This window comes from Muscardinus avellanarius, assembly GCF_963383645.1.
Source record: "Muscardinus avellanarius genome assembly, chromosome: 10".
NCBI lineage: Eukaryota > Metazoa > Chordata > Mammalia > Rodentia > Gliridae > Muscardinus > Muscardinus avellanarius.
Genome location: NC_137796.1, coordinates 48,273,726 through 48,294,814, shown reverse-complemented (window position 1 = coordinate 48,294,814; position 21,089 = coordinate 48,273,726). Strand labels below are relative to the sequence as shown.

Genomic DNA, 21,089 nt, shown 5'->3' with positions numbered 1-21,089 from the left:
TTTTTTAATATTTTATTTGGAAACAGGGTCTCACTAAGTTGCTGAGAGCCTCACTAAGTGGCTGAGGCTGGCTTCGAACTCGTGCGATCCTCCTATCTCAGCTTCCCAAGTGGGGGGGATTATAAGCCTGTGCCACCACGCCTGGCTAGCAAGACTCTGTTTTGAAAAAATAAAAAGAGCTGAAGGTATAGCTCAAAGATAGAGTGTACCTGGGTTCAATTTCCAGTATATAAGTAAACAAACAAACAAACAAGCAAACCAGCCAGGTGTGGTGGCACATGCTTGTAATCCCAGTACTTGGGAAGCAGAGACAGCAGGTTCACAGCCAGCCTCAGTTACTTAGTGAAGTCTTCTGCAAATTAGTGAGATACTGTTTCAAAATAAAGAATAAAAAATAGGGCTGGGAGTATAACTTGGAGGTAAAATGCCCCTGGCTTCAACCCCCAGTACAGCAAAAAATAGAATATAAAATAAAAATACATACATACATACTTACATACATACTTACATACATACAGGGGTCAGGGAGGCTGGGGATGTGTCCCATGGTAGAGAACTCCTGAATTTGATCCCCAGTACTAGGCTGGGCATGGTGGCGTAGGTGCCTCACATGTAATCCCAGGACTTGAGAATTTAAGATAGGAAGACCACAGGTTTCAGACCAAACCCAGCAATTAGCAGGACTCTCAGCAACTTAGTGAGTCCCTGTTTCAAAACAAAAAATAAAAAAAGGGCCAGAAAGCTGGGTGTGGTGGTGCCTGCTTGTAATCCCAGTACTTAAAAGGCTGAGATAGGAGCACAGGTTCTCAGCCAGCCTCAGCTACTTAATGAGGTCCCACACAACTTTGTGAGAGTCTATTTCAAAATAAAGAATTAAAAAAAATAGGGAAGCTGGGTGTTGTGGTACACGGTTGTAATCCCAGTACTTGTGTACACACACACACACACACACACACACACACACACACACACATTGTGGTACTGGAGATTGAAGACACATGCATTCTACCTCTGAACTACACCCTCAGCCCTATATTATTATTATTATTGTTGTTGGAGTACTGGGGATTGAACCCAGGGGCATTCCACCTTTGAGCTACACTCCCGGCCCTATTTTTTATTCTTTATTTTGAAATAGTGTCTAAGTTGCAGAAGGCCTCAATAAGTAGCTGAGGCTGGCCTCAAACCTGTGATCCTCCTATCTCAGCCTCCCAAGTACTGGGATTACAAGTGTGCGCCACCATACTGGGCCCATTTCTCAATTTTATTCATCTTTTGCAGTACTGGGAAGGAACCCAGGGGCATTCTACCTCCAAGCTATGCCTCCAGCCCTATTTTTTTATCTTTATTTTGAAACAGGGTCTCACTGAGTTGCAGAGGGTCTCACTAAATAGCTGAGGCTGGTCACAAACCGTGATCCTTCTGTCTCAGCCTCCGGAATGTGCCACCATGCCTGGCTCCATTTTTTAATTTTAAACAGGGTACTAAACCAGGTGTGGTGGACCATGCTTGGGAGGCTGAGACAGGAGAATCACAGGTTCACAGCCATCCTCAGCAACTTAGTGAGGCCCTCTGTAATTTAGTGAGATCCTGTTTCACACACACACACAAAAAAAAAAAAAGGAGCCAGGTGTGGATGCTTGCAATTCCAGTATTCGGAAGCTGAGACAGATTTGGGAGGCTGAGATAGGAGGTTCACGATTTGTAGACAGCCTCAGCTACTTAGTGAAGCCCTATGCAAGACACTGTTTCAAAATAAAGAATAAGAAATCAGATTATAGGTATAGCTTGGAGGTAGACTATTCCTGGGTTCCATCTCCGGGCTGCAAAAAATAAGACAAACCGGGTGTTACTAATTACAGAAGGGCTTGCTATATTTCTGAGACTGGATGTAAACCTGCAATCCTTCTGCTTCAGTCTGTCAGGTACTGGGATTACAGACATGCGCCACCATGCCTGGCTGGGGAATATCTTTTGGAGGAGGGGGGTATTTTTTAAATCCTAACCCTCATGGAAATTACATTCTAGTGGTGGTGGTATAGGAGGGAATGGTCAAAGATGAGTAAGTTCAACTTGGAATGTTAGAAGTAAGTAGGTGCTTAAGAAACAAAGAGTGAAGGGCAGTGTGTGGGTACTGACGTAGGCTGAGTGGGCAATTAGTGGCTCACTAATTTCTATTTGAGTAGAGACCTGAGCTTGGTGAGGGAGTGGGCAGTGTGGTTATCCAGTGGTTACACAGTGAGTGCGCAGGGCTTGGGGCTGGACTCCAGCATGGTATCGAAATGTCTCATTTGCTCACACTGCTCCTGCCATGTCCAAGGTCAGTGCGCAGGAACTGGGCCGGCAAACAGAAGCAGTAGATCAGGGAGGAAATGGGAGGGCCGTATCAAGTCTGTATCAGAGCCGGGCGTGCTGGCGTACACTTGTAATCTCAGCGCTTGGGAGGCTGAGACAGGAGGATCGCACAGGTTCGAAGCCAGCCTCAGCTGAGTGAGGCTCTCAGGAACTTAGACCCTGAATCCAAATAAATTATAAAAAATAGGACTGAGGTGTAACCCAGAGGTAGAAAGCCCCTGGGTTCCACACCAAGTAGCCCCCCCCCCCAAACAAAATCAGTATCTCGCCGGGCGTGGTGGCACGTGCTTATAATCCCTGTGCTTGGGAGGCTGAGACAAGAGGATTCCACAGGTTCGAAGCCAGCCTCAGTTACTTAGTGAGGCTCTCAGCAACTTAGTGAGACCCCGTTTCTAAATAAAGTATAAAATAGGTCTGGGAGGAGAGTACAGAGGTAAAAAGCCTCTGGGTTCCACGCCCAGTACCACCAACCACCAAAAAAAAAAAAAAAAAAAAAAAAAAAAATCAGTATCTCACCAAGTGGCGCGGCGAATGCCTATCTTTGAGACTGAAGATCGAAGGATTACAGGTTTGAGGCCAGCCTCAGCAACTTATAGAGACCCATAGCAACTTAGTAGAACCCTGTTTCAAAATAGCCAGGCAAGCCGGGCATGGTGGCGCACGCTTGTAATCCCCGCGCTTGGGAGGCAGAGACAGGAGGATCACGCAGCTTCGAAGCCAGCCATGCTGGCTTAAGAGACCCTGTTTCAAAAAAAAAAAAAAAAAAAAAAAAAAAAGGTCTGGGAGTATAGCCCGGAGGTAGAAGAGCTTCCAGAAATCCCAGTAGCCCCCCCAAAAAAGAAAAAAAAAATGGCTGGGCATGATGTCACATGCTTGTACTCCCCACGCTTGGGAGGCGGAGATAGGAGGATAGTGCAGGTTCAAAGCCAGCCTTGCTGGCTTAAGAGACTCTGTTTCCAAATAAAATATATAAAATAGGTCTGGGAGTGTAGTCCGGACATAGAAGGGTTCCATCCCAAGTACCACTAAAAAAAAAAAAAAAAAAAAAAAAAAAAAAAAAAAAAAAAAAAAAGCCAGGCATGGTGGTGCACACTTGAAATCCCAGTACTTGGAAGGACCAGTTTCAAAGCCAGCCTCAGCAACTTAGCAAGGCTCTCAGTAACCTAGGGAGACCCTGTTTCCAAACAACTGATATAAAAAGGAAGCCCAGTGTGGTGGCATGTACTTGTAATCCCAGTACTTGCAGTACTTGGGAGGCTAAGACAGGAAGATTGTAGACTGGAGACCAGCCTCAGCAATTTCGTGAGACTGTTTCAATAATAAAAAGGGCTAGGGTTATATCTCAGAGGAACCATACCCCAGAGTTCAATCCCTAGTACCACAAAAACAATAATATAAATAATTTAAAAAAAAAAGAGAGAGACAGGCGTGGTAGGGCATGACTGTAATTCTAGTACTTGGGAGGTTGAGACCGGAGGATCACAGGTTCGAGGACAGCCTCAGCAAGTGGTGAGACTCTATCAATCTAGCAAGACCCTGTTTCAAAATACATATTAAAAAAAAAATAGTGATAGAAGCCAGGTGTGGTGGTGCATGCTTATAATTCTAGTTGGGAAGATGAAAAGGAGGATCACAGGTTTGCCACCAGCCTCAGCTACTTATTGAGCACTTCTACAACTTAGTGAGATCTTGTTTCAAGATAAAGAACAAGAGCTGGGCGTGGAGGCGCATGCTTGTAATTTCCAGCATTAGGGAGGCTGAGACCGGAGGATCGCGGTTTGCGGACAGCCTCAGCTACTTACTGAGGCCCTCTGCAATTCAGTGAGACCCTGTTTCAAAATAAAGAATAAGAAACAGGGCAGTGGATGTAGCTCGGAGGTCGAATGTCCCTCGGTTCCATCCCCAGACCCACACACAAAATATAAAATAAAGAACAAAAAATAGGTCTGGGGGTATAGCTCTGAGGCAGAATGCCCCTGGGTTCCATCCCCAGTAAAAAAAAAAAAAAAAATCTTTACAGATTATAAATCCAAATACTCTAGCCGGGTGTGGTGGTACATGCTTGTAATCCCAGCATTTGGGAGGCTGAGACTGGAGGATCGCGGTTTGTGGATAGCCTCAGCTACTTAGTGAGGGCCTTTGCAACTCAGTGAGACCCCGTTTCAATGGTCAAATGCCCCTGGGTTCCATCCCCAGACCCACACACACACACACAAAAAAAAAAACCCCAAAAAAACAACAAGTGAAAAAAAAATAATAAATAAATAAATAAAAGATAATCACTGAGGCCCCTTACTGGTCAGGGCATGGATTCTACCCATTTTTTTGCCCTACTGTCCAACTCTTTTACACACAAAGTCTCAGACTTTTCCCATGAGTTTTTATTAGTTAAGTCATGATCCAGGGTCCCAGGACAGGGGCTACCATGTAAACAGGTCCCCCTTTACCAGTCTGGGAGGACAGAGGACAGAGGAGAGGCGGGGTAGAGCCAGTTCAGATCTTCCCAGGAAACGTGCCTTCAGCCCGACGGTCATCCCAGGTTGAGACCTGTGGAAAGACAGCCTGTGTTACTCCCCTCTGTGGGGAAACGCAATGGGTGGGCTTGTCTTTCCCGCTTTGTCAGTCAGCGACCAACCACCGGTGCCTGCTGCGTGCCAACCACTGTCCCATGAGCTCGGAGTCAGCAGTGACCCAGAAAGAGGAATCACTTGTCCTCGAATTAGGAAACATGCTGAAGGGACAATGAGCAGAAACATTCCAGGCTCACTGCCGAGATCTCACTGGGGAGACGTCGCTGTCCAGAGCTTCACGGTGTGGCTGTGCCCTGCTTCAGGAACCCCCGAGCCAACACTCAAGGCTGTTTGTCAGACAGAGAAAGATGGCATGCGACTGCCGTGGGAAAGACGAGGCTGATTTATGCTCTGGCATGAATGGATCTCCAGGATCTGTAATCAGGGGCAAAGGTGCCAGAGTACACAGTGCAGTCCCCCTGCTGGTCACAGACGTATGCACAGCATCAAAAAGCCCCCAGAGAACGATCCCCGCAAGGGTTGTTTTTTGTGGGCCTTCCTAAAGCAATTACAGCATACTCATTTTCTTTTTTTGGTGGTACTGGGGGTGGAACCCAGGGGCTTTCTACCTCCGGGCTATACTCCCAGACCTTTTTTCTATTTTATCTGGAAACAGGGTCTCACTAGGTTGCTGAGAGCCTCACTAAGTGGCTGAGGCTGGCTTCGAACCCGTGTGATCCTCCTGTCTCGGCCTCCCAAGCGTGGGGATTACAAGCGTGCACCACCACGCCCGGCTCAGCATACTCATTTTTATGCCCGCCCCCCTCCTCCTTTTGCTCACTGTCTCTCGTTTATATGCTAGACAGCAGAGGAAGTAAAGAAAAGCATGTACACTAGAGACTGAATCTGAATCCCCCACTCCGGCACTTCCTAGTTGTGTGACCTTGGGCAAGTTACTCAACGTTTCCAAGCCTCAGTTTTCAATTCTATACAATGAAGATACAGGGAATAGTACCTACCTCATGGTTGTTTTGGCATGTATGACAAAATGCTTAAGTGTGCCTATTTTACTTACACACTCACTCACCCAAACCAACACACACACACACACACACACACACACACACACACACACACACCCCCATATGCTTCACAGTTCTCTCTGCATCCTATCATATAGATCAACACGTTTCCCATAAAGGTAAGCAAGATAAATATACTGTCATTTCTTTAACTTTGGTTATTTCTGAACATTACCCATTACAGACAATTCTGCAATGGGCCTTTCTTGCACAGAAAGATTTTTTTTGCAGGATGCCTAGATGTGCTAGATCAAAGGAAGAAAATTTATATTTTTCATTTTGGAAAACCTGTCAAATTTGACCTCAAAAGTGACTGATCACTTTACAGAGCCAATAGCACCATTTTGTCAAATATTAACCATTTGACATTTGTATGCCAAACCGCAAGATTAAACAAGCATTGCAAGCCAGGCGTGGTGGCGCACGCTTGTAACCCCTGCATTTGGGAGGCTGAGACGAGGATCGTGGTTCACGGACAGCCTCAGCTACTTAGTGAGGCCCTCTGCAACTCAGTGAGACCCAGTTTCAAAATAAAGAATAAGGGCCAGGCGTGGTGGCACACACTTGCAATCTCAGCGCTTGGGAGGCTCAGACTGGAGGATTGCACAGGTGCAAAGCCAGCCTCAGCTACTGAGTGAGACCCTGTTTTCAAATAAAGTATAAAATAGGTCTGGGAGTTTTGCCCGGAGGTAGAAAAGCCCCTGGGTTCTACACCCAGTACCACCAAAAAACAAACAAACAAACAAATAAATAAAATAAAAAATAGGACTGAGGGTGTAGCTTGGAGGTAGAATGCCCCTGGGTTCCATCCCCAGTACCACAAACAAACAAACAAACAAACAAACAAAACAACAATAACAACAACAAAACAAAAACAAAAACACCAAAAAACAGGGATTGCTTTTTTAGTGTGTGGTATACCAGAGCTGAAACCCAGGCGCATTCACCTCTGAGCTACATCCCCACCCCTATTTTGTATTCTTTATTTTGAAATAGGGTCTCACTAAGTTGTGGAGGGCCTCACTAAGTAGCTGAGGCTGGCTGTGAACCCAGACCTTCCTGTCTAAGCCTCCCAAGTACTGGGATTACAAGCGTGCGCCAAGCCCGGCTTGCTCTTGACTTGAGTGGGGACAAACATCTCCTCATGGCTGCAGTTCATATGAACCCCCTCCCACCGGGCATTTATTCTGTACCACCCATAGTTTTGAATTCCTTAGTTCCTGAGTTTATCTTTTATTTTCCAATTATCCAAATCTGCACTTAAAATAAACATAGGTGGGTGTGGTGACATGCACCTATAATCCCATGATCCCATGGGGTGCTTGGGAGGCTGAGACAAGAGTATTGCACGTTCATGACCAGCCTCAGGCAACTTAGACTCGCAGTAACCTAGTAAGAACCTGTTTCAAAACAAACAACAAAAAAATTTTTTTTGTTGGTACTGGGGGTGGAACCCAGGGGCTTTCTACCTCCGGGCTATACCCCCAGATCTATTTTATATATATATATATTTTTTTTAATTAATTAATTTTTTTTGATGGTAGTGGGGGTGGAACCCAGAGACTTTCTAGCTCCGGGCTATACCCCCAGATCTATTTTATTTTTTTAAATTTATTTTTATTTATTTATTTATTTATTTATTTATTATTTATTTATTTATTTATTTTTTGGTGGTACTGGGGGTGGAACCCAGAGGCTTTCTACCTCCGGGCTATACTCCCAGACCTTTTTTATATTTTATTTGGAAACAGGGTCTCACTAAGTTGCTGAAAGCCTCACTAAGTAGCTGAGGCTGGCTTTGAACCCGTGCGATCCTCCTGTCTCAGCCTTCCAAGTGCTGGGATTACAAGTGTGCGCCACCACACCCGGCTCTATTTTATATTTTATTTTGAAACAGGATGTCACTAAGTTGCTGAGAGCCTCACTAAGAAGCTGAGGCTGGCTTTGAACCTGTACGATCCTCCTGTCTCAGCCTCCCAAGTGCAGGGATTACAAGCGTGCACCACCATGCCCCCCTAAAACAAAAAATTTTTAAAAAGGCTGGGGGTGTAGCTCAGTGGTAGAACGTCTCTGGGTTCAATTCCCAGAGTTACAACACACACACACTTCCTCCTATGGGCAAGGACTGGCTGGTCTGATCCTTTGGCAAGTTACTCTTTGCTCCAATATTCATAAAAAGGAAACTAAAGAGCCAGGAATGGTGGTGCACGCCTGCAATCCCAGTACTTTGAAGGTAGAGACAGGAGCATTACAGGTTCGAGGACAGCCTCAGCAAGTAGTGAGATTCTCATTAACCTAGCGAGTCCCTGTTTCAAAATAAAAATAAAATTGGGCTGAGGGTGTAACTTGAAGGTAGAATACCCCTGGGTTTAACCCCCAGTACTGCAAAAACAAAAACAAAAATAAATAAAGCCCCCCGCCAAAGTATGTAAACACACACATAATAGCACACAAAAAGGAGCAGACAGCCAGGTGTGGTGGCACATGCTTGTAATCCCAGCACTTGGGAGGCTGAGACAGGAGAATGGCAGGTTCATGGCCAGCCTCAGCTACTTAGTGAGGCCCCCCAACTTAGCGAGACCCTGTTTCAAAATAAAGAATAAGAAATGGGGCTGAGGTATAGTTTAGAGGTAGAATGTCCCTGGGTTCAACCCCTACTACTGCAAAATAAATAAATAAATTAGTTAAATTAAAAAAATAAAAAAGAAGCTGGGCATGGTGGTGCACGCTAGTAATCCCAGTACTTGGGAGGCGGAGACAAGAGGATCACAGGTTGTGGCCAGCCTCAGCTATTTATTTATTTATTTATTTATTTATTTATTTATTTATTTATTTATTTATTTGCGGGTCTGGGGATGAAACCCAGGGGCATTTGACCTCTGAGCTACACCCTCTGCCCTAGTTTTTATTTTTTAATTTGACACTGGGTCTCACTAAATTGTGGAAGGTCTCACTAAGTAGCTGAGGCTGTTCGCCAACCACAATCCTCCAGTCTCAGCCTCCTGAATGCTGGGATTACAAGCGTGCACCACCATGCCCAGCTAAGCCTCAGCTCTTTAGTGAAGCTCTCTGCAATTTAGTGAGACCATGTTTCAAAATAAAAAATAAAAATAGGGCAGGGAATACAGCTTGGAGGTAGAATATCCCTGAGTCCAATCCTTACTACCACAAAAAAAAAAAAAAAAAAGGAGGGGGGGCAATTAAGCCGGGCGTGGTGGTGCACGTTTATAATCCCAGCACTTGGGAGGTTGAGACAGGAGGATCGCACAGGTTCAAAGCCAGCCTCAGCTACTTAGTGAGGCTCTCAGCAACTTAGTAAGACCCTGTTTCCAAGTAAAATACAAAAATTAGGTCTGAGAATATAGCCTGGAGGTAAAGCCTCTGGGTTCTACCCCCAGTACCACCAAAAAACAAAACAAAACAAAACAAAACAAAAAAGGGTGGGGTTATAATTTATACCCATTAGAGGGCTCATAAAAGGTTACTATAGAGAGAATGGGGTGGAATGGGGTGTAGCTCAAGAGCATTGCCTAGCATGTGCAAGGCCCTGGGTTCCAGCCCCAGCACCACAAACACACACATAAAAATTAAAATCTAGAAGATGTTATATTACCAGCCAGGACAAGAAAATGAGGAAAAAATTTCCTACCTCTTTCCTAGTTTCTAAGATTTTGTGAAGTGGTCCTATTGTTTATGAAAAAAAAAAAATTTTTACTTACACTAAGTTTATGGAAACAAAGCCAGGGCTGCTGGGTATAAAGGGTCCCATGCTGACTGCCTTTCTCTCTAGCCCCAGTGGGGCTGGCACAAGCCCTGGAAGTTGGGGTGTGGAGTGATACCAGCCCCACAAACACGCTTCCCGGGAACCTGGCCAGCATGCATGCAACGCAGCCTTGAGGCTGGATGAGGATGATCTGCGATCACAACATTATGTTACTCAGGATCGTTTCTATGGACAAGTTCCTAAAAATATTAAGATAAACTTAAAGCTGAATGTGATGGCGCATGCCTGTAATCCCAGTACTTGGGAGGCTAAGACAGGAGGATTGCAGGTTCAAGGACAGCCTCAGCAAGTAGTGAGACTTGCATCAACCCAGGAAGACCCTGTTTCAAAATAAAAATAAAATAGGGCTGGAGGTGTAGCTTGGCAGTGAAACGCTCCTGGGTTCAATCCCTAGTGCCATTAAAAAAAAACCACAAAAGGATAAATTTAGAAAGAAAAGTGGAATCAGCCACAGTTAACTCAGGGAAGGGAGCCTGGGGAGTATAGAGGGTTTCTATTTTTTAATTTTACTGTACTGTTCTTGTTTGCCTTGCTTTTTATAAATAAGCACTATTACTTCCATAATAGGATAACTCTGACTCTAAGATACAGGGCTTTTCAGTTATCTCTTTAAATAACATAATTGTCATATTCATTTTCTCATTTTCAAATTTTTTTATTTTTTTTGCGGTACTGAGAATGGAACCCAGGGGCATTCTACCTCTGAGCTACACCCCAGCTCTATTTTTTATTCTTTATTTTGAAAGAGGGTTTCACTGAGTTGCAAAGGGCCTAAGTCGTAGCTGAGGCTGTCTTCGAGCCACGACCCTCCTGTCTCAGCCTCCTGAATGCTGGGATTACAAGCGTGCGCCACCACGCTCGGCTCTTCAGCATTTTTTTCCCCAGACCTGGGGATTGAACCCAGGGGCATTCCACCTCCAGTCCTATTTTTATTCTTTATTTTGAAACAGGGTCTAAGTTGTAGAGGGCCTCACTAAGCAGCTGAGGCTGTCCACGAACCTGTGATTCTCCTGTCAGCCTCTCAAGTACTGAGATTACAAATGTGTACCACCATGTCTGGTCACTTTTAGCAATTAAAAAAAGATACACATGTCATTTAACATATCCTATAGTCAGTAAGGTCCTGTGATTTGATGAAACAAGGTAATGCAGAACAGAAAATCTTTTTTGCTATTGGGGATTGAACCCAGGGACATTATACTTACAAGCTACACTCCCAGCCCTTTTTTTCTGTTTTGAAACAGCATCTCACTAGGTTGCTGAGGGTTTTGGTACATTGCTGAGTCCGTCCTTGAACCTGCAACCCTCCTGTCTCAGCCTCCCAAGTACTGGGATTATAGGCATGGGTCACGATAGCCGGCTCATAAATTCTTTGTGTGTGTGGCACTGGGGATTAAACCCAGGGGCATTCTACTGCCGAGCTACACCCCCCAGACCTATTTTATTTTTATTTTGAAACAGGGTCTTGCTAGGTTAATAAGAGTCTCACTATTTGCTGAGGCTGTATAATCTTCTTGTCCCAGCCTCCCAAGTATAGGGACTACAGTCATGCACCATCACACCCAGCTCATAAATTCTTTATATCAAAATAAAAAAAAGAGCTCATACTGGGCGTGGTGTCGCATGCTTGTAATCCCAGCATTCCGGAGGCTGAGACCAGAGGATCATGGTTTGCGGACAGCCTCAGCTACTTAGTGAGGCTCTTTGCAACACAGTGAGACCTGGTTTCAGAATAAAGAATAAAAAATAGGGCAGGGGGTATAGCTTGGAGGTCGAATACCCCTGGGTTCCATCCCCAAACCCGCAAAAAACCCCCAAAACAAACAAACAAACAAAAAAAAACCTCATGCTTTTAATCCCAGCATTTGGGAGGCTGAGACAGGAGGATTGCGATTCGTGGCCAGCCTCAGCTACTTAGTGATGACCTCCGCAACTCAGTGAGATCCTGTTTCAAAATAAAGAATAAAAAATAGGGCCGGGGATAGCTCAGAGGTAGAATGGCCCTGGGCTCCATCTCCAGTACCGCAAAAAAAAAAAAAAAAAAAAAAAAAAAAAAAAGAAGAAGAAAAAAAAATATATACACATGCTGGGCATGGTGGCGCATGCTTGTAATCCCAGCGTTCAGGAGGCTGAGACCGGAGGATCGCAGTTTGCATACAGCCTCAGCTACTTAGTGAGGTCCTTTGCAACTCAGTGAGATCCTGTTTCAAAATAAAGAATTAAAAATAGGGCCTGGGCTGTAGCTCGGAGGTCGAATGCCCCTGGGTTCCATCCCCAGACCCGCAAAAAAAAAAAAAAAAAAAAAAAAAAAAAAAAAAAGGGTTGGGAGTGTAGCTCAGAAGGGGCTGGGGCTGGGTATAGCTCAGAAGTAGAGCGCCCCTGGGTTCAAACCATAGTATCAAATTCTCTCATAATAGAAAATGACAGAATTGTGCATGCATGCAATCATCTAGCAAGATGACCCTGGGTACCGTGGCTTAGGGTCATAACTGGTGACCCTAATAAATACCTACACTAGTGATGGATCAGTGAAAGAAGAGGCAATTCTTAGACAGGAGAAAAGTCACACGTCCCGTGGACAATGTGATGTCTTGTCCTCCCTCTGCCCCTTGGAGATGATCACCCACCAGTCACCAACTTTCCCTTCTGCTAAGTCCTATCCAGCAGCCCAAGGGCTCCAGTGGGAGGTACGTACCCAGGATATGGGGCAGAGGGACTTGTATACACGCCGGTACCACTCGCACACAGAAACATCGCCCCCTTTGGCAGTCATTGCCTTCTGACAGCGGTGGAAGTCTGTGAAGAGAAAGGGTTAGGATCAGCCCAGACCAAGGGAGTAACACACATTTTTTTCTTTCTTTTTTTTGGTAGTATTGGGGATTGAACTCAGAGGCATTCTACCTCTAAGTTACGCTCCCAGCCATGTTTTTTATATTTTATTTTTGAAAGAGGTCTAAGATGCAGAGGGCCTCACTAAGTAGTTGAAGCTAGCTGTGAACCTGTGATCCTACTGTCTCAGCCTCCCAAGCACTGTGATTACAAGCATGTGTCACCACGCCTGGCTTTGAAATTTATATTTATTTTTTTTAGTGGTACTGGGAATAGAACCCAGGGGGAATCTACCTCCAATCTATACCCCAAATATTGTTTATTCTTTATTTTGAAACAAGGTTTCACTAAATTGCAGAGGACCTTAATCTTCCTGTCTCAGCCTCCCAAGTTCTGGAATTACAAGCCTGTACCACCATCCCCAGCTTGGCTTTGAATTCTTTTTTTTTTTGGGGGGGGTGGTACTGGGGTGGAACCCAGAGGCTTTCTACCTCTGGGCTATACTCCCAGACCTATTTTATACTTTATTTGGAAACAGGGTCTCACTAAGTAGCTGAGGCTGGCTTCGAACCTGTGCGATCCTCCTGTCTCAGCCTCCCAAGCGTGGGGATTACAAGCGTGCGCCACCACGCCCGGCTTGGCTTTGAATTCTCAAAGTAGGCAATTAAGCTAGGAGTGGTGGTGCAAGCCTGTAATCCCAGTACTTGAGACAGGAAGATCGCAGGTTCGAGGACAGCCTCAGCAACTTAGTGAAACCCTGGTTCAAAATAAAAATTAATAATAGGGCTAGGAGTGTAGCTCCAAGATAAAATGCCCCTGATTTTAATCCCTAGTAATACAGGCACAATATTGATAATAATAAGGGTACAGGCATTCCACTCCTAGGCACATTCTCTGGAGAGAAAAGCAGGCACGTGGACATAAAATAACATTGTGTGTGTGTGTGCGTGTGCGTATTTAACCTGGGGCATTCTACCTATGAGGTACATCCCCATACCTATTTTATACTTATTTATATTTGGAAACAGGGTCTCATAGGTTGATGAGAGTCTCACTACTTGCTGAGGCTGTCCTCAAACCTGTGACCCTCCTTTCCCAGACTTCCAAGTATTGGGATTACAAGTGTGTGACCAGAAACAAAATAACATTTGTAAAGCCAGGTGTGGTGGCACATGATATCCCAGTACCACAAAGAAAAAAAAAAGTGAGAGCTGGGAGTATAGCTCAGGGGTAAAATGCCCCTGTGTTCAATCCTCCAGTTTAAAAAAATTAGACAGACGCCGGGCTGGCGTAAGAGACCCTGTTTCAAAAATATAAAATAGGTCTGGGAGCGTAGCCCGGAGGTAGAAGGGCTTCCAGGAACCCCAGTACCACCAAAAAAAAAAAAAAAAAAATTAGACAGGCCAGGCATGGTGGCACACGCTTGTAATCCCTGCGCTTGGGAGGCTGAGAGGAGGATTGCACAGGTTCGAAGCCAGCCTCGGCTACTTAGTGAGACCCTGTTTCCAAATCAAAAAAATATAAAATAGGTCTGGGAGTATAGTCCGGAGGTAGAAAGCCTCTGGGTCCACCCCCAGTACCACCAAAAAAAAAAAAAAAAAAAAAAAAAAAAAATTAGCCAGGCATGATGGCACATGCCTGTAATCCCAATACTTGAGAGACTGAGAAAGGAAGATCAGTGATTTAGCAAGGCTCTCAGCAACCTAGCAGGACCCTGTTTCAAACATAAAACTAAAAAAAGGGGTGAGGGTGTAGCTCAGAGGTAGAATGCCTCTGGGTTCCATCCCTAGTACAACACACACACACACACACACACACACACACACACACACACACACACACTATAGGAATCAGTTTGTGACCCTGGTCTACATCCTGGAAATAGTTGGTGAAAGCTGCAATAGCCTCCTGAGATAGGATGTCCAGAATAAAAGGGAGGCAGCTGGGAGCATGGATGCCCTTGAAGAAGACAAAAGGTGAGCGACTGAGGTGTGGGTCACGAGAGGTCTCCGCTCCTCACCATCGCGCCCCACTTACCCAGGTAGTTCTGCCAGCAGTTCCTGGTCTGGTTCTGGTTGGGGAAGCGGCTGTCAAAAGGGGCAGTCTTATAGTTCTTGATTTTGGTCTTGATGTCTTCTGCCATGATGCCAACTCCTGGAGGCAGAGGAAGCGGGTATTGGCAGAGATTCTGGGGGGCATGAGTATGGGGACGTCAGACCACCGAAGTCCAGCGGAGACAGAATGGGTTCGGTATGGAAAAGTTACATCTCCTTCCTTTTAGCGCACACACAGAGACGAAGGCAGAGCAAATCCATACAGGAGGGTGGACGTCACAAAACACTGCTAATACTGAGTGCTTACTCCAAGCAGCCCCAGTGCGGCACGTTCCTCTTACTGCCACTCCAAAAGGCACAGACTACTCCTACTGCCTACAGGGAGGAATAGGGTGCCTAAGTGACGCCCCAAGGTCAAACACAATACAAATGGCGGGGCTTTCTCAATCACTGGCATAATCTATACTGCAAAGGTTCTCTTAATCTTTGGCGCCACAAAACTCCTCATGGAGTCTGACAAACTCCGTCAACCTCTCTCTCTCAGAAAGTTTACATGCATTAAACTTGAAGTGGCGCACGCTTGTAATCCCAGTACTTGGGAGGCCAAGACACAAGGATCGCAGGTTCACAGCCAGCCTCAGCTACTTAGTGAGATTCTCCGCAACTTAGGGAGACCCTGTTTCAAAATAAAGAAAAAAACCTGGGTGTGGTGGCACATGCTTGTAATCACAGCATTCAGGAGGCAGAGACTGGAGAATCGTGGTTCACGGACAGTCTCAGCTACTTAGTGAGGCTTTCAACAACTTAGTGAGACCCTGTTTCCAAATAAAAAATATAAAAAAGGTATAGGAGTATAGCTCGGAGGTAGAAAGCCTCTGGGTTCCACCTCCAGTACCACCAAAAAAAAAAAAAAAAAAAAATCATGAATGAAAATGATTTTTGCAACAATAACATATGTGTGTGATTTGATTGCTGACAAAGTCACCGCTCCTTTGACTGAAGCTGTTGCTTCCATCCCTAACTGAATGAAACGCTGCATTTCAATTAGAGGTCAGTAAGAAAAAGGATGCAATCTCCCCCATCCAACACTACCAATCCCAGGGACCAGAGGTTGAACACCTTTGATATACTTCTGGAGAGGTGACATACAAATTTCATCAGGGAATCTGAAAGTGCCTATATTCCAGAGAATCCTAGGATTCATGGTTCTACTCTGGTGCACAGGCCAGTGTCAAGTTCAAGTGACCCAAGGTAGTGGTAGAAGTATAGGGCACTAGAACAGAGTGTTCCAGAGCTGGGCATGGTAGCACATGCCTAAAATTCTACTACTTGGGAGGCTGAGACCTGAAGATTGTAGGTTTGAGGCCAGCCTCAGCAACCTAGCAAGACACAGTTTCAAAATAAAAAAAGAAAATCCAGGCACGGTGGTACACACTTGGGAGTCTTAGATAGGAGCACCACAGGTTCAAGGACAACCTCAACAATTTAGCAAGATCCTGTTTAAAAAAAAATTTAAAAATTGGCCAGGTGTAGTGGCCATGCTTGCAATCCCAGTACCTGGGAGGCTGAGACAGGGGGATTGCAGGATTGTGGCCTGCTTCAGCAACCTCATGAGGGAGGCTCTCTGCAACTTAGTGAGACCCTGTTTCAAAAAGAAAATAAAGCCGGGCGTGGTGGCGCATGCTTGTAATCCCCGCACTTGGGAGGCTGAGACAAGAGAATCACACGGGTTCGAAGCCAGCCTCAGCTACTTAGTGAGGCTCTCAGCAACTTAGTGAGACCCTGTTTCCAAATAAAATATAAAAAAAAGGTCTGGGAGTATAGCCCGGAGGTAGAAAGCCTCAGGGTTCCACCCCCAGTACCACCAAAAAAAAAAAATAATAATAATAATAATAATTAATAAATAAATAAAAATTTAAAAATAGGGTTGGGGATGTAGCTTGGAAGTAGAATTTCCCTGAGTTCAATCCCCAGTATCATAAATAAAATAAATAAAAGGACTGAGGGTAGCTTGGAGATAAAATTCAATTTCAAGCACCACAAAACGAGACAGACAGACAGACACACACACACACACACAGTTGGGGGTAGGGCTAGGGGAAGAGGCCGGATGTCAAACACCATTCACTGAAACAGAATCAGTAACAACAGCAGTTTTGCACAAGATATCAACCTCATATATAATGATGAGGTTGGATGGAAGAAGATGCTGCAGGTCTCCAACGGCCAAATGGGAGGATGGATGAGACACCTGAGGCTACGAACCGTGGCCCAAACAAGCCCCTGGAGGCCACCCCCGTAGATTGGTGATTAAAAGCACTGCAGTCTGAATTATTGGGTGCAAACTTTGATCGCTGTGTACCTTCGGCTAAGTAGTTTAACATCTCTGGGCCTCCATTTCCTCCTTGTCAAAAGGGATAATCACAGGCCCTACCTCACTGGACTGGAGGGAGGATTAAATAAGCTAATATAAATTGCTTGGAAGTGTGGTGGCGCGCACCTGCAATCCCATTATTTGGGAGGCTGAGACCGGAAGGTCACAGGTTCAGAACTAGCTTTTGCAATTTCGTGACGCTCTTAGCAACTTAGTAAGACCCTGTTTCAAAATAAAAAATAAAATAGGTCTGGGGTTTAGCTCAGAGGTAGAATGCCCCTGGGTTCAATCTTCAGTATCATACAAAAAAAATTGCGTGGAATATCGCCTGGTACTAAGAAAGACGTATATAATCGTTATCTATTACTATTATGAGAACAACAAGGCCCCGTGCTCGGGGATGGCGGCCGCTGCGCGCCTGAAGCCTCGACCCCCTCCCGGGGAAGCTGGGGTCGGGCTTATAGATCGCGGGGTGCAGTCCCAGGCTCCCGAACCCCCCACACTTACCCAAAGAATCCCCCGCAGCAGAGCACTGTTCAATGTGACCCTTAGCAAAGACGCTAGAGACAGACAGGAAACGGAATTAAGGCCCGCCGGAAGCCAGGTGACCGTAGAAGAGGGGAGTGTTCCGGGCGGTAGGGCGCTTCCGGGAGGAGGGCTCCGAGGCCACGGAGGCCACGCCCCCTAGGGAGAGTTCGGCCTCCTATTGGACTAAATGATCGTCCATCAGTACCTCCGGCCCAATCATGAGCTTGCGCGGCACTTAGGCTGGTCCTAAACTGAGGTTCAGGATTCCTACAGATTCTCATCGTTTTGTTTTTACCAGAGAAAGGAGTTTCAGTATCATGGGACTGGCTGGGGAAATTACCCTAGCGAAATCACTTTTATTCATGCAAGAAATATTTACTTATTTATGTTGCCGTACTGTGTCGGGCTAGAAATATAGTTCTATAACGGTTGAGAAAGTTTTGCTAAAGAGAATATGAAACTCATTACCCCCATAATTATTACAGGGTCAATTTCAAGGGGATTGCAATGGAACCCGTCTTCCCAGATGTCACTTGCAACAGTGCGAGGAATGCGGAGATGCCACATCCCTGCTCATGGCCATCTTTCCTCTATCCCCAGAAGGCATACATTAGCAAAGATTTGGAAGACTGAGGACTCAAAACCCAGCTGGACACGATGGCGCAAGCCTGTAATCCCAGCACTGGGGAGGCTGAGGCAGGAGGACTGAAGCTTTCAGAACAGCCTCAGCAACTTAGTGAGGCCCTCTGCAACTCAGTGACCCTGTGTTTCAAAATAAAGATAGGAGCCAGGTGTGGTGGCACACACTTGTCATCCCAGTACTTGGGAGGCTGAGACAGGAGGATCTGGGTTGGAGGCCAGCCTCACCTACTTAGTGAGACCCTCTGTAACCTAGTGAGACCTTGTTTCAAAATAAAGAATACAGCCGGGCGTGGTGGCGCACGCTTGTAATCCCCGTGCTTGGGAGGCTGAGACAGGAGGATCGCACAGGTTCGAAGCTAGCCTCAGCTACTTAGTGAGTCTCTCAGCAACTTAGTGAGACCCTGTTTCCAAATAAAATATAAAAAAGGTCTGGGAGTATAGCCCGGAGGTAGAAGCCTCTGGGTTCCACCCCCAGTACCACCAAAAAAAAAAAAAAAAAAAAGAATAAAAAAAATAAAAAATAGGGTTTGGGGGTGTAGCTCGGAGGTACAATGCCCCGAGGTTCCATCCCTAGTGCTGCAAAATATAATAATAATAAAATAAAAATAGGGCTGGGATGTAGCAGAATGCCCCTGGGCTTAATTCCTAGTACAAAACAAACAAACAAACAACAACAACAACAACATCTTGCCTCACAGGGAGAAGTTAGGAGTTTAAAGCTTGGGTATGAAGTTGGCTATGGGGGTGCATATCTGTAATATCAGTATTTGGGAGGTTGACACAGGAGGATTGTGGTTTGAGGGCAGCCTCAGCTACTTCGGCCCTTTGCAACTCAGTGAGACCCTGTTTCAAAATAAAGAATAAAAAATAGGACTGAATGTGTAGCTTGGAGGTAGAATGCCCCTGGGTTCCAATCCCAGTACCACACACACACACACACACACACACACACACACACACACACACACACACTTCCTATTTTTAGTCCAGGGGATTGAATCCAGGGCCTTGTGTGTGCCAAGAAAACATTCTACAGCAGAGTTGTACCCACCCTTTTATTTTATTTGAGAGTCTCATTAGGTTGCCCAGATCTCCTCAAACTTTGATCCTCCAGCCTCAGCCTCCTGTGTACCTGGGATTAGAGTTGTGCACCCAAAACCCCGCTAAATTTGGTTCTCTTATGCTTTTTTTTTTTTTTTTTTGGTGGTGGTACTGGGGTTCCTGGAAGCCCTTCTACCTCCGGGCTACACTCCCAGACCTATTTTTATACTTTTTTATATTAGAGAAACAGGGTCTTCTAAGCCAGCGCGGCTGGCTTCAAACCTTTGTGATCCTCCTGTCTCCGCCTCCCAAGCGCAGAGATTACAAGCGTGCGCCACCATGCCCGGCTGCTTTTTTTTTTTTTTTTTTTTTTTTGCAGGTCTGGGGATGGAACCCAGGGACATTTGGCCTCCAAGCTACACTCCTGGCCCTATTTGCTATTCTTTATTTTGAAACAGGATCTTAGTAAGTTGCAGAGAGCCTCGCTAAATAGTTGAGGCTGTCCGTGAACCGTGATCCTCCTGTCTCAGCCTCCCGAGTGCTGGGATTACAAACGTGCGCCCCACGCCCGGCTCACTCTTTTACGTTTATCTCCTACACTCTCTATCATTCCTACTGCTAGTCTCCAGGTAGTTTGTGTGGGGGGTAGGGTGGGGGTACTGGAGATTGAACTCAGGGGCATTGTACCTCTGAGCTGCACCCCCAGCCCTTTTTAATTTTTGTTTTGAAACAGGGTCTCACTAGGTTGCTGAGAGTCTCACTAAGTTGTTGAGGCTGACCTCAAAGCTGTGACCCTTCTGTCTCAGCCTCCCAAGTACTGGGATTACAGACATGCACCACCATGCCTGGCTTTTCCCAGAAATTCATCCATCCATCCATCTTTCTTTCTTTCTTTCTCTCTTTCTTTCTTTCTTTCTTTCTTTTTCTTTCCTTCTTTCTTTCTTTCTTTCTTTCTTTCTTTTTTGTGGTACTGGGGGTTGAACCCAGGGTCATTTTACCTCTGAGATACACCTCCAGCCCTACTTTTTATTCTTTATTTTGATACTGAGTCTCATTAAGTAGCAGAGGGCCTCCCTAACCAGCTGAGTCTGGCAGTGAACCTGTGATCCTTCTGTCTCAGCCTCCCAAGTACTAGAATTACAAGTGTATGCCACCATGCCTGGCCTATTTTATTCTTATTTTGAAACGGTCTCACTGAGTTGCAAAGGGCCTCACTAAGTAGCTCAGGCTGTCCTCAAACCGAGATCCTCCTGTCTCAGCCTCCCAAATGTTGGGATTACAAGTGTGCGCCACATACCCAGCTCTCCCAGCTCTTTTTATTTTGAAATGGGGCCTTGTTATGATGCTAAGGCTGGCCTCAAATCTGCGATCTTCCTGTTGCAGCCTCCCAAGTATTGGGATTTACAGGCCTATGCTGCCATACTCAGCTTCCTGGAGTGTCTTTATTACAGCCCTGACCACTCTGGGACATCCCTGTCTGCTGATGAGTCTGGGGTTTGTCTTCCCACTGTACTAAGATTCTTGAGGGCAGGAGGGTTCAGGACTGTCTGGACACTAGTGTGTCCCCAGCATCACTTAAAGGAAGAACACACACTGGGCAATCTCTAAGCGTCCTCAAATGGAGTAGGGCTCCCAGTAGGTCTCATTCCCTTATGGAGAGGGTACTCAGCATGCCCCTTTTGTAGTCTGAGTCTTATCTTCAAGGGGACACAGCAGATGGACTTTCATGATTGGGTCTTACATTAATCAGATTTTTGTTACTACGATGAGATGCCGGGGGCCGGTTACTTTATGAAGGAAAGAGGCTTGTTTCGACTCCTAGTTCTGGAGGTACAAGGTTCAAACAGTGTAACTCAGGCTCTAGCCAGGGCTTCCCATTGCGGGTCACTT

At 45.6% G+C, this 21,089-nt stretch overlaps 1 protein-coding gene across 1 annotated transcript; it reads right to left on the bottom strand.

The window, feature by feature from the left end:
- Positions 1 to 4,736: 4,736 nt before the first annotated feature.
- Positions 4,737 to 17,544, bottom strand: COX6B1 (cytochrome c oxidase subunit 6B1). Its single transcript, XM_080703079.1, has 4 exons — positions 17,496 to 17,544; positions 14,598 to 14,714; positions 12,427 to 12,527; positions 4,737 to 4,902 (listed from the first exon to the last, which is right to left on the bottom strand). Exons 2-4 carry the CDS (start codon positions 14,701 to 14,703, stop codon positions 4,849 to 4,851), a joined length of 261 nt encoding a protein of 86 aa, XP_080559205.1. The 5' UTR covers positions 14,704 to 14,714; positions 17,496 to 17,544; the 3' UTR covers positions 4,737 to 4,848.
- Between the last annotated feature and the right edge of the window lie 3,545 nt (positions 17,545 to 21,089).